Here is a 13,580-nt window from a genome sequence, read left to right as displayed (position 1 = left end):
GTGCTATTCAGGCTAAGGAAGAGATCTTGTCGTCATCAGGAGCTATTTCTGTATTCCTCTCCCAGCCTCCAGAAAAACAGGCATTTTGAAAGCATGATATTTTGACCCATGGCTTGGTGTCTTTTTCTAATTCCAGCGCAGGATTTGGGCTCCCTTGGGTCCTCTGTAACGCCACTGTTTGCCACAGAGTCGCGCGGGATATCGCTTCAGCGTGCTGTGATCATGTTTTTGATCTCACACCAAGTTTAAATCAGCACAAGTACCCTGTGCAGGAGAAATGTTCTCCTCGATGCCATGGGCCTCTCTCAGAAGTGAGACAACTTACAGAGTTTAGTTTAGTTAAAAAGCACTTGGGGCTTGATTTTCCATTCCCGCACTCAAGCAGGCAATTTAAACCATCACCCGATCACAGGGTACGGACCTCTGGCAGGTAGAGCCGCTTACACATCTACTGACAAAACCAATTTTCATCAGAAAATGTCAATTCCAATGAGATCGAAGCATTTAATCCCCAAACATCTTAATTTTGATGGATGGATCCTCCCCAGGGTTTCCACAGATGGTGGCGGGCTGTGTCTGAGCAGGGCCGAGGAGATGTGCTAACAGGAGCCATGGCGCTGGGACAGCGAGGATGCTGCCGGAGGCCAGGCAGAGCTGCAGGCAGGGGCTGGGACGGCTGCAGGTACTGAGATCTCTTGGCTATTTGGGGCTGAAATGAAGTGTAAGCCTAAAAATTTCCAGTGCGCTAGAAATTCACCATTTTTGGCTACTTCCACCTGCTCAGATCCTGGGAAGGAGCACAAGGAAAGGGGAGGGGGGGAGAAGGGTCCCCTTACCTGTCACGCTGACCAAAGCGGGGGATCCCCTCCGTGCCCTGACTGCCCGATCTCTACATCACCCCACACAACGTTTTCCAGGAGCAGTCCTGACAGTCCGTACAGGTGGGTAGCTGTCCCCTCATGTCTCTACCCACACTTTGGGGTGACACCCACCCTCGGCTGCCCACCAGCATCGTCACCTTTACCGGCCCACCGCTGGAAAACCTGTCCGAGCAGAGTGAGCCTGGGACAGCCGAGCCGACCTCCGCTGATGAGAAGAAAGTGGCAGCGGTCACCTGGGGACAGGGCCATTTCCAGCCAACACAGCCGTCTGCTCGGGAAGGGCCCGGCGCTCCACCGTTCTGCAGAAAGTCATGTCCCTTTTCCACCGGATCCTCTCCCGGAGACCTGGAAAGCCGTGTCCCCTCTGCTCTGTGTTAGCGTTACGCTGGAAGCTGTTAATCGCTGCCAGCGGGTTTAATCGGTAGCTAGAACACACAGACCCCATTAAAGCCCACGAGGGTGCCAAAGGCTCTCATTCAGGCACAAATGAAGGAGCAATCAAACCCACTTAGGTAATAAAAACAGCTGGAGTCTGGAGGCAACTGCCTGAGGCACCAAAGCACATGGCAGGCAGGACAATCCTCTAAAAAGTCTGCATTGACTTGTCCTTTGATTGAGAACGTGGGGATTAGGCGGAGGGTTGCAAGATTTTAGTGGTTAGAGACAGGAAGGCAGACAGAGAAAGTATGGGTCATTTCCAAAAAGCAACAGAGATGGAGTTTCTTGAACGCAGACCTTGCTGGAGAGAGTCTCCAAGAGTAGTTTCCAGTGGGAATGACAAACGAGAGCGTCTGATGCACTGGCCGTAGATGTCGTGATAACCACAATATCCCTGGCCCCTTCTGCTAATTTTCCGTGCCACAGCAGATAACCACAACGTCTGACCATCACAAGGAGCAACAACAACGTGAAGAGCTTTCCGGCTCTCCATTTCTGCATACGGATTTATCTCAGAAAGGATTCCCAAAGCCACCAACCAGGCTGGGGTGCCAGCTCTTGGCCTGGAAGGTGGCTCCTCCGAGGGGGAGTTTGTTTTCAAAGGATTCAGATCATGAGGCTCTTTAGTCAGTGTTTTCAGTTGGTCCTAACAGGAGAGATCCTGACTCTCCTCTCTTTTTGCCTGATTCTGGTGAAATACGTCCTGCTTCGCAGGAGTTGCTGACAGGGATGGGTAAGAGGGGGGAGTCTGGACTGTTGCCTTTATGGAGTGATTAGGGAGGAAATCTGGTACATACATGAAGAGACTACAGTGAGAGTTGCAGAGCTGCCCCACGTTACTCGGGAAAGCCATAGCTGAGCATTGGCAATCACCTAAAGTTTGGCCCATTCCTTGCAAAGTACATTAGCAAGATTCAGAAGTGCAAAGGGCTGAAGAAACAACCAGCACACCATTGCTGGGAAAGCGGCTGAGATGTTAGTTATTATCGCTGCTGTAGAAACTTTCCTTCTGACTTGGTGCTTCGCTATGTTTCTGCACATCCTGGCGGCAAGACATCTGTTTTTCCCGAGCCAGGAGGAACCTGGTAACTCCTGAATATATCCAGAGGCTTTGGGACGGTTGATACGGAGGGCAGTGCTGGGGCCAGCCCACAGATCCATGCAGGAGCTGGCAGGAGGACAGGTTCATCCATGGAATAGAGCTGGGAGGGGGTTCCTGCCGTCACCGTGTGCCCCACTGCGTCCCTACTTGCACATGCACATGTGTCTATGTTTCAGTGTCCGTGCTGGTCTCTGCAGAGGTGTGGCTGGGGATCTACCCTGAGTATCTCTTGCTCAAAAAGTTCCTCGCCAAGATAAAGCAAATCCAGGGCAGGATGCTCAGGGGTGCGACGAGGAGAGACTCGAAGGGTGGAGGCTTGGCTATTTGGAAAAGAGGTCTGCTGAAGGGCGGGAATGCCATTTACTTCATGTGTTTCTTATCTAATTTTCCTAGATGAACACCCAGGACCCAAGGCTAGCTGAGTCTTTGGGCTGCTCGGGGATAGCTGTTCTGCTGCTCCAGCAATCGTTTCAGTGGTTGCAAGTGTGGAAAATGAGATCAGAAATGGCTTCGTGCACTGGAAAAGGTATTTCTGTGCTTCCTGCTGAGCTCGCTAGCCTTGTGCTGTCCTCAAGGTCTGAGTTCATCCAGGTCCTGAGCTTCCTGGAGGTGTGGAAAACCAGCTGCTGAGCCCCTCAAAGAGGAGACTCTCATCCGATTTCCCCCTGCTCCAGCTGGAGGACATCACTCCTCTTCGAGTGATGTGCAGAAGAGGAGCGTGCCCAGGTCTAATCTCAGAGTCCCCAACCTCCCAGGCACGTTCTGGGGCAGAGTCTGGAGTCAGTTCCTTGCAGCAAAATGCAGCTTGGGACAAGGTTTGCTTCCTTGAGGAGAGTTAAATCCAGGGCTAGGAACTGAACTGCTCTCTCCAACCTTCCTTCTCTGAGCTGCTGAAATGCAGAGAGGAAGGAGAAAGAAGATAGAGGCGTCACCAAGAAGAGCCCAGCAAAAGAAATGATGAAATACCCTGGCAAAAGCTTCTGGCTGTCATGAGAGAGTTAACAAATCCAGGGGCTGTCAGCTGAAGGGGAGAGAAAGTGCCTGGGCCCTCTGCAGAGCACCCAGGAGGGACAATTCCCCTTTGCAATAATTCTGCCCGAGTCTCCCTTGTACAGAAAGCTTCCAGTGAACCTCTCTGGCAGCCGCTCTCCTCTGCCCATCACCCGATGCTGCAATCTCTCCGCAAGCAGCAGAGGGGAGACCATGACTCAGAGAGCTGTGCTGATAGAAGGCAGAAGGGGAAGAGGCTTCAGAGCTCCTGCCTGCTCTTGCCTGTGGATAGTCAGAGCATCAGCATGTTGGCAGGCCACGCTGCTGGGCCCGGTGGCCTCTGGCCCATGTAGGATGCTTTAATGAACAGGAAGGTCTCCCCGGACCGTGGTGTCTGCCCACTGACGCTCTCCCATCTCTCAGGCCACCAGGGACGGGGCTTTCCTGGCAGCACCATAGTGCTGACGCGGTTCTTCCCCCAAGCAGACTACTCCAGAGTCAGGATTCGGCCCGCTGTGGCCTCTCCTCCATCCCTCTGCACGAGCGATGTGCCACGCAGGTCTAGTTTAGAGACCTTCTTGCTGCAGAAGCATCACGGCGTGGTGGCTGTGCCTGAATCTGGGCAGCAACACACATGATGATGGTTGCTTTCAAAGTCTCCTGTCACTGGATCTGACCTTTCCTCATGCATGTCCAGACCCAAAGAACCATTTTTGGGGGGACACTAGCCTCTCAGGTAAGACTGCGATTAGGTCAGGATTTTCCTTTCCTTGCGACACTTGTTGACCCTATCCAACCCAAGGTGCCCGGCAGGATCCCTGTGAGAAGGGACGTCTCAGAGGATGCCGTGGGCAGGCTCTGTAGAGAAGAGGGTGAGTGGGAGAGGGGCCAGGAAAACTGATACTAACCCTGACTCCTAAAACACCTGCACCGTGTAAAATCATCCTCACATGCATTGCTGGGGCTGGATTTTCTGGGCTGGATAAACACACACTGTTCCCTTGAGAAGGGATGCCCATTTGCATGAGCATGACCAAGCACCCTCCTCTCCTCCATCAACCCCATGGACACCGTCCCCCTCTCCAGCAGGCACTGGGGTTCCCCCTCCATCAGTCCCCCTGCTCCGGGCTGACAGTGCTGCTGCCCGTCACACTTCCCACCCGCCTTTCGGCAGGGCTGGGAGCAGCCGGAGCAGCTGGGGGGCTGCGAAGCCCCCCCTAATCCAACATGCAACCACCAAACTTCACCTCCACACTTTTTTGCAGCGACAGGATCCGGGCTTGGTGGCAGGCGGGGAGGAGAGGGAGGGAAAGGCCATGGGCAGTGGGCTGCATGGAAATTCGTATGGGTGGGTAAGTGCGGAGGCAGAAAGACTGTCAGGCAGAGACAGGCAGCGATGGGCTGGAGAGGGGGGGCTGGAGAGGTTGCAGAGGGACAGACAGACAGACGTGGAGCCCGTGGGACACTGCACTGGCAGGAAGATTTGGGTAATCGAGCCTGGTGGCTTCATCGAAAGAGGGCAAAAATAAAGTTGGTGAAACTTTTCCTTATTTCACTGTTCTCGCGGGTTTTAACCCAAGGTACGTTTCCCCTTCGGAAGGCGAGAAAGGGGGTCGGGAAGGCCCCTGTTCACACCCGGGCTCGGATCTGCTCTGCTCCCCAGATCCCCCAGGGGGAAAGCGGCGGTGGGCGGGCAGGGGCCGGCCAGGGAGCTGGGCAGAGCCGGGCGGGGCGGGCAGGGACCGGGCAGGTGTCGGGCAGGGTCTCGGCAGGGCGGGCAGAGCCGGGCAGGAGGATGCAGCCGCGGAGCATCGCCGGCCGGGCCGGGCCGGGCCGCACCGTGCCGAGCCGCACCGTGCCGAGCCGCACCGTGCCGCGCCGCGGGGCTGCTCGACGGCGGCGTCCCGGGACAGGAGCGGGGCCGGCGGCCGCGCACCGGCCCGGCGCCCCTCGCCCCCCCCCCCCGGTGTGGGCTGGAGGGAGCCCGGAGCGACACCCCCCCATCCCCGCCACCGGGGGGGGGATGGGGACCCGGAGAGCGGCGCACCGGCGGGACCCTCGGGGCTGCGCAGTGCCGGGGCGGGGGGGTGGTGGGGGGGTGAGCCCCGGTTTGAGGGGGGTTCAATGGGGGGGGTGAGCTCACTGCCCGGGGGCGGGCCGTGGGAGGTGCCTCCCGAGACCCGTCCAATGAGCGGGCGGGGGGGCGGGGGGGCCGGGCTATAATGCCATTGATGCCGGGCGGCGGAGACAGACAATACCGCGCCCCCGGAGCCGGGCTGCCCGGAGCGCCCCTGCCCCGCTCCTCTCCCACCATGATGTCCATGAACAGCAAGCAGGCGTTCAGCATGCACCCCATCCTGCACGAGCCCAAGTACCCCCACCTGCACACCAGCTCCGAAGCCATCCGCAGAGCCTGCCTGCCCGCCCCCCAGGTAAGCCGCACCCCGGGGCGCTCCGCGCTCCCCCCACCCCGGGACGGGTTTCTTTGGGGGGCGGGTGTCCGCACCCGCGCACCGCCCTGCGCTGCGCGCTCCCCAACTTACTTCGGCAGCCGACGGTTCCCCTCTGGGTTTCGTTTGGGTTTTGGGGGGTCCCCTCCCTCCTCCAGGGTGGTTGGTCCGGCGGGCTGGGGGCTGTCCCTGCCGCCGAGGGTGCTCGGAGCGGGGAGAGGGGCTGGGGAAGCCGGGGGAAGAGCTGGCGGATCCGTCCCGTCTTGCTCAACTCGGGCGAGCAGAGGCTCTGCGGGACCCCCGCCGGCTCCGTCCCCCTCTGCGGCTGCTCTCGGTTTTGGGGAGGTCGTCCTGGAGGGACGGGTGGGTGCCCGGAGTCCGGCACCCTGCTCCTGGTCCTTTTATTTAGAGGGGTAGAACTCGGTTCATGATACCTGTCCCAGGCACTGCTGGAGGGGCAGAGCGGGATCTCCGTAACGCTGTTTTCCTTTTAATCCTCTCCCGCTCTTTTGGTTTGTTTTTGCTCCCACTTTTATACCCGCCCCTCCCCCCGTCCAGATCCAGGGTAACATTTTTGCGGGCTTTGACGAGACCTTGCTGCGGGGTGCTGAGGCTCTGGCCGCTGTGGATATAGTATCGCAGAAAACCCACCCCTTCAAGCCGGATGCCACCTACCACACCATGAGCAGCGTGTCCTGCACTCCTACCTCGTCCTCCGTCCACCTGCACCACCCGTCCGTGCTGACCACGCACCATCCCCACCACCACCACCACCAGCCCTCCCAGGGCCTGGACGGCGAGCTCCTGGACCACCTCAACTCTGCTCTCCCACTCGGAGGGGTGCCGGGCCCGGACGTGGGTTCCACACCTTCGCACCCTCACTCCCACATGTCGGCCATCAACCACATGGCCCACCACTCCCAGCCTATGAACATGTCCCACCCCCACGGCCTCGCTTCCCACGCTGTCATCTCTGGCCCCGAGACGGAGACGGACCCCCGGGAGCTGGAGTCCTTCGCCGAGCGGTTCAAGCAGCGGAGGATCAAGCTGGGGGTGACCCAGGCGGACGTAGGCTCCGCATTGGCCAACCTGAAGATCCCGGGGGTGGGCTGCCTTAGCCAAAGCACAATCTGCAGGTTTGAGTCCCTCACCTTGTCCCACAACAACATGGTGGCCCTCAAGCCCATCCTAGAAGCGTGGCTGGAGGAGGCCGAGCGGGCTCAGAGGGAGAAAATGACCAAACCTGAGATCTACACGGGGGGTGACAAGAAACGCAAGCGTACCTCCATCGCCGCCCCTGAAAAGCGGTCGCTGGAGGCCTATTTTGCCGTGCAGCCGCGGCCCTCCTCGGAGAAAATCGCCGCCATCGCCGAGAAGTTAGACTTGAAGAAGAACGTGGTGCGGGTCTGGTTTTGCAATCAGAGACAGAAGCAGAAAAGGATGAAATTTTCTGCCACCTACTGAAGAAGGGGCTGGGAGGGCAGTGGGGGGGAGTGCCTGCTCCCCAACCCGCCTGCTGCGGTCCTGGACCCCGGCCTTTCCGTAACGGGCAGGGTTTGGGGTTGTTGGCGCTTTTTTTTTTTTGTTTTTAAAAAGAAAATTAGGGGGGGAGGAAAAAAAAAGGAAAAATAAAGCTAAAAAAGGGAAACCCGCCCAAAGTGAAGCGAACAGTTTGGTGCCTGGTCCTCACCCCGGGTGAAGTGGCCCCGCTGTTATGACTGGTACAGACTGCTTTTGTAGATAAAACTGGAAAAAAAGATGGAGAAAAAGGAAAATTCAAAACGAAAGGCCTAGGGGGGAGTTTTGGGGTGCCCGGAGTCAGGGCAGCAGCAGCAAGAGCCTGGCGGGTCTTTGTTGCAGCCCCTCGCCCCTTCCCGGCTCGGCCGGGCAGGCGGGGGCCGTGGCACCACTCTCTCCTGGGTGCCCGGTCCTCTTCTTTTAAAAAATTAAGAAAAAAAAAGGAAAGAAAAAAATAAAACAAATAAGAAAGAAAACGAGCTCGAAGCCGCTCCGGACGGCTGTAAATAGGAGGTGCCGGCCCGTGCCCCCCGCGCTCGCTGCCGGGGTCCCCACGCACACACACGCACACACACGCACTTGCATGGTTTTGTTCGCTCCCCCCCCGCCCTCAGCAAACCCATCGCATTTTTGCAATAACGTTTCTGTTTCTACCTCATCGGCTAAATTAAAAAAAAGAGGGGAAAAAAAAAAAGGATAAAAAAAAAAAAGAGAAAATAATAAAAAAAAAAAAAAAAGAAAGAAAAAAAATTTGGCACGTCCCTGGAGTCACGTTTTTTTCGGGGAAAATGGAGATTTATTTTGCTTTGGTTTCACTCAAACTGTTCGACATCCGTCTGATTTCACTGTAAAAAACCCTACGCTTCGACAATCAAGTCATTCGGGCTCACAGGAGCGGCGCGGCCGCGGCGGGACCGGCCCGGGGCAGCGGGGATGCCCGGGCAGCCCCCGGCCCCGGCCCGCCGCGGGGGCGGCCGCCTTTGCAAATAGCGAACTCTGCACTTTCTAAGGCAAGATTACTCTTTTTTTCTTTTTTTTTTTTTTTTGCTTTGCATATTTAATAGAGAAATTTGCCTCCGTTTCCTTTTTTTTCCTTTTTTTTAAATTAAACGAGATTTCGTTTCGCTGTGTGTGTGCTGAATGAATTTTGGTGTCTGTGTACGCTGCAGCATTTCAAATAAATCATGCACGTTTTACCTCACCCTCCTGCCTCCTGGAGTTACTGCGGCCGCCGGGCGCGGCCCGGGGAGCCCCCCGGCCCGGGGAGCCCCTTTCCCGGGGCGGCTCCTCCGGCCCATCCCCGCCGCCTCCGGCCGCCGGCTCCCGTCGGGGTGGGGGGCTCGGCCCTTCCTCCTCCGTGGGGAAAGAAACGAAATGAAACGAAAGGCAACGAAACGCGGGGCAGAGCCGCCCTCGTCCACCCCGGGAGGGAGCGGGGGGCTCGCCCCGAGCAAACCCGCCCTGTGTCAGCCCCGCCGGCGGCTCAAGCGGGGTCTGGAGCCGAGGGGTGTTTTCGCCCCTTCCTACGCCTTGGACCAGCCCAAACTCTGTGTGTTTTGAAGCCCCACGTGTCGGTCCCGGGGTGGGTTTTGCTTTGAAGCCCAGACGATGCCCCCCACGGGTTAAATTCGTTGGCCGGGGTCGGACGGAGCGCAGCCCGCATCGTCCGGGCTCTCCCGCAAACGACTGCGGGGACGCGCTGTGCCCCTCGTCCCCCACTCCGCCTTCCCCGGGGGGGGTCCCTCCGGGCAGCCTCTGCCCCCTCCCCGGCCCTGACCGGGGTGCGACCTGAGACGGCTGTGGGGAGACCCCCGGCTCGGGGAGCCCCTTTCCCGGGGCGGCTCCTCCCGATATTGAGTACAGCTGGGTGTTGAGGAGAAGCTTTTATTATTCTTGCTTCTTAGTAGGAGAGGTGGTGATTGGTAAGCTCAGAACCGGCTCAGGAAGCACTCTTTTGGCTATTTTAAAAAGGATAAAGGGATATTTTAACTCCCGGCTCCGCTCATCCTCGAGTTTCGTCTCTCGCAGCCGCTCGCATCGAAACCTCTCCCGAAACGAGCCTAAACCGCCGGCAGCTGGGCGGCGGGGGGAGCGGTGCCTCGGGCTGGCCCCTCCGTCCCGGGAGGCACGCGGAAAAAGGGGGGTAGCTTTTTTGTTGTTTGGGGTTTTTTTTTTGTTTTTTTTTTTTTTTTAATATAACTTATTCGGGGGAAATAAAAAACATCCAAACGCACGGAGCCGGGGCGTGCGGGGGGAGCGGGGGTGCGATGCTGCACCCCGACAGCCGCGGCCCTGCGGCCGGACGGAGCGGCTCCCGATAAAATAATAAAAAAACCCAAAAAAAACCGAAAAGAGGAAAAATTGTGCAGCGCCCGAAATAACTGCCGGAGAAGCCGCTTCACCCGGGCGAGCGGGGCGGGCTCGGCGGTGGCCGGCAGAGCCCTGCTCGCCCTGCCTGCACTGTGGGAACCGGATCAGCGGCTCGGTGGGCGACCGGCCCCTGTCCCCCCCGCCCGCACATCTGCGGCCGCACAGCTCTATTCCTGGGCGCTTCGCAAACCCCATCCCCGCCTTTGTTCTTTCGCTCCGTTCCTGTTTTTTCCATGAAGAGAAAAGCGCATTTTCATAAATAGACCTTGGCCAAGTGCTGGCGATGAAATTTTAATGAAGGCTGGATGCTGAGTGCTGCCCGGGGGGGCCTTGGAGAATCAGCTCCGCGCAGCATTAGCAGGGCCCTGTTCGCTCTCCCCCCCCCCGCTTTTCCCCGGCTCTCCCTCGCAGACATAACACGCTCCAGTCTGCCGCTGCTCCTGCCGCTGCTCCTGCCGCGCAGGGTCACCCCCGGCCGCCCCCTCCTCAACGCCGAGAGCCCCGGCCCTGCCCGGGATGCGGCGCGGGGTCTCTGCGCCGGGCGGGGGTCGGTGCCCGGTGCCGGCGGCTCGCAGGTGCCGCTCTGCCCCCGCTCTTAAAAGTTTGCAAAGGCGAGCGATGCAATATTTATCACCCGCGATCATAAAAAGGCGAGTCGGTATTTCCCAGGCACAAATGCAAAGCGCTTAGGCAAATGCGCGCTCGGCTCGGGAGCTGGAGCGGGGCTGGGCCGCCCGGGGCTCCCCCGCGGGTGGGGAGCAAAGCCCCGGCCCCCGGACGGCGCTGCCGGCCGCCAGGTAAGGGGGGGGGTCCGGCCGGGGACTACAGCAAAGGATGGGGCAGCCCCGGACAACGAGCAGCGGGAGCCATGGCCAGCGGCTCCGGTGGCTGGGAAGGGCAGGCAGCGGCTCCGGGAGTGGTGATGAGGCCTGGAGAACTCATCACACACGGGGGACTGGGCAGGAGGCAGCTCAGGGATTGATCCTGCTCCTGCCCTTGCTCCTGCTCCAGCCATGGCCAGCGGCTCCGGTGGCCGGGAAGGGTGGGCAGTGGCTCCAGGAGCAGTGATAAGGCCTGGCGAACTCATCACACACCGGGGACTGGGCAGGAGGCGGCCCGGGGTTTGATCCTGCTCCTGCCCCTGCTCTTGCTCCAGCAGCGCCTGCTGTGCCCAGGTCGGGTGCGAGGCTCCAGGATGCACGGGGGGACGGCCCGGGAGGAGGTCGAGGAGGGCCCCTTTTGCATCCCACCCCCTGCTCCTGAATAGCCACCTCCTGGGCACAGGTCGGGGAGAAGCTGCTGGTCCTTTCCGGCAGAAAGTCTGGGGGCCAGGACAGCCCGGGGACAGGTCCCAGCCATGGTCCCACGCCTCAATTTCTGTGTCGGGCTCCTGCTGCTGCTCGCCAAGGTGCCACGGTTGGGGAAAGGTTGGTGGACAGGGGTGGTGAGGGAGCCCATCTCCGGGCCTGCGGGGCTTCCCGGCTGTCCCTCTTCTGGGGCAGCACATGCGGGTCTCACCCTGGGCACTCAGGCCCAGGCTGGAAACCTAAAGGGGAGCCAAACCCCTCTGAATTCAGCCTCTCTGCAGTGCCCTTTGCACAGGGTGAGGTTGGGGGAAAGTCCAGGACAAGGAGAGCAGGCAGAGCTTTGGAAGAAGGAAAAGAAACACACGCACAGAGGTGTCACGGGCACGTGCATGCTCCCTATTCCTGGAGGGCAAAGGACACCCCCGAACCATGACCCTAGAGCCAAAATAGCACTAAATGAAAGGAATATTAATTGGACTGGGCACTCAGCTCTCACCATTTTTTTTTTCATTTGAGGTTTGATATATGAGCTAGCCTTGAGATTTACCAAACCTGTCGCTTTGGCAGCAGGTTCACCTCTAAGGGTACCTACTCACCCACCACTGATGCTGACCCAGAGCTCAATGAGAAGGTGTCGGCCACCCTAGAGGACTTCGTTCCTAATCTACCTCCAAGCTGGTGGAATGGGTGGAGGTGGGGTGGGCCAGGCTTTCTCCCTTCCCCCAACACTCCAGCCAGGAGACGATTCACCCTGGGAACTCAAAAGCATCATGCACAGCTAATTGACCAGGGATTTGAGCCTTGATACAGATGCATTTGGGGTCTTCAAAGCAGGGGTGCACAGGTGAGTGTAGACCTCTAGGCTCCAGTTATGGTCAATGGAGAGGAACCAAGGAGTCTACAGTGCAGTTCATCTCTTTCTAACATCGACTTCTGAAGTGGGGCAGGTGAATGGTACTCTAGAGGCATCTTACTCGCCTTAAAGACTGATGCTGAATGACCAGCTCAGATAGAGACATCTATAAATGGGGACATGACAGCTTAGCAGAGATGAGTCCTACCCCTGGTGCTGCAAAGGCTTCCAGAGGAAAGTTGCTCACCAGCTCTGGGCTGCTGAAGCTCTCAGACATCGCTTCTTGGAGCTCTGCCCAGTGAGCGCTGGGAGCTAGTGCGTGATCCTGTAGCGAGGATCTCTCTTGCAAGGCAGTGCTTACTTCCAAACTGTTTAGCTCCCTGCCACACTCTTTTTTTTTTTTTTCCTGCTATAAAAGCCAAGACCCTCCAAGAATTTGGGCATCTAATTCCCCTGAGCATATAGATAAATGATCCAGGTCAGTGTGTCCATGCCACCACCTACCAAAGCGTACAGGAATGTGCTTAAAGTTATCCATACTCTGCTGAACTGAGTCTGGTAACTCCAGGCAGATGCAGACGTTTGAAGAAATCTTGGGGGAAGAACTGTCCCTCCTTTATGTTTTAGAATAGAGGAATTTATGGCTGTAATGCTGCACCAGATCCCCTTCACCCCACCTCGTTTCACAGGCACAGGGACCGACTGTGGTTCCTGAGCTGCAGGATGACAGCAAATGGTGCCAGCACAGCTCTTGCGTCAGCACCAAATCACATGGCCAAGGGGCTGATTTCCCCACTGGGAAAGGAAACAAGGCGAGGCAGGTTGTTGATAGCTGGACTGTCTGGGCACCATCAGTGGGTCCCATCTCTCCATCCATGGAACTTGTAGCTCTGGTCCTTATGCAGAGCTTTAAAGGATGTGGGCAACTAGCAAGGTGGCCACCACCACCAGCCATCCCCAGCAACAGCAACAGGCATTGCCCTGACCCCAGAGGAATAACTCCAGACTGCGCGTGTGTCACTGCAACCAGCAGTAAAACAGAGGAGGGATACGTGAACCCCCTCGTTCAAATATTGCCAGCATGTCACAGCTTTGCACTCGGCTTTGGGTCTGGAGGAGAGAAAATACTGCATGGTCGTTAAAAGATTCCTGCCTTTGAAAGCCATACAGGTAAAGGGTGCCCCTGCTGACGGACTCTCTTCTATTATTCTATGTGTTTTAGTGCGGAACAGAGCAGATGTATTTTTAAAGAGGCCGATGCTTGAAGTAGGCTCTGTTCCACTACAGGGGAAAAAGGAGTAAAGCAGTAATTACAGGCTTCACAGGCGCCCGAACAGGGAGGAGGACAGGAGGACAGCCGGGCTTGAGGGGGAAGGCTAGCAATTATCTGTCTTTGGGAAGAGTTTGGGAAAAGGAGCAGGGTATTGCATGGGGCAAACCCCATGGCTGACTGCAGGACAATTATCCCTTTCCCCAACTGATCAGTCGCTCCTCACAAGTAACAAGTCCTCGGTCAGGCCATAGGTTTCCCATCTGTGCTCTTTGCTCTCTGCTACCAAACCCTTCCCCCAACTTGGGGAAGTTGCTGGGGATGCTGCCGGAGCAGGGAGTGCAGGATCAGGTCCCCTGTTGTGTGTTCCACCGGAGCTCAGCTATACCAGGTGAGGAAAA

At 57.8% G+C, this 13,580-nt stretch overlaps 1 protein-coding gene across 1 annotated transcript; it reads left to right on the top strand.

The window, feature by feature from the left end:
• Positions 1 to 5,723: 5,723 nt before the first annotated feature.
• On the top strand, positions 5,724 to 10,037 carry LOC142087530 (brain-specific homeobox/POU domain protein 3). Its single transcript, XM_075161831.1, has 2 exons — positions 5,724 to 5,843; positions 6,420 to 10,037. Exons 1-2 carry the CDS (start codon positions 5,724 to 5,726, stop codon positions 7,323 to 7,325), a joined length of 1,026 nt encoding a protein of 341 aa, XP_075017932.1. The 3' UTR covers positions 7,326 to 10,037.
• The last annotated feature ends 3,543 nt before the right edge of the window (positions 10,038 to 13,580 follow it).

The sequence above is a fragment of the Calonectris borealis genome, chromosome 13, assembly GCF_964195595.1.
Source record: "Calonectris borealis chromosome 13, bCalBor7.hap1.2, whole genome shotgun sequence".
Lineage (NCBI taxonomy): Eukaryota > Metazoa > Chordata > Aves > Procellariiformes > Procellariidae > Calonectris > Calonectris borealis.
This window is presented reverse-complemented; position numbering and strand designations above follow the sequence as displayed.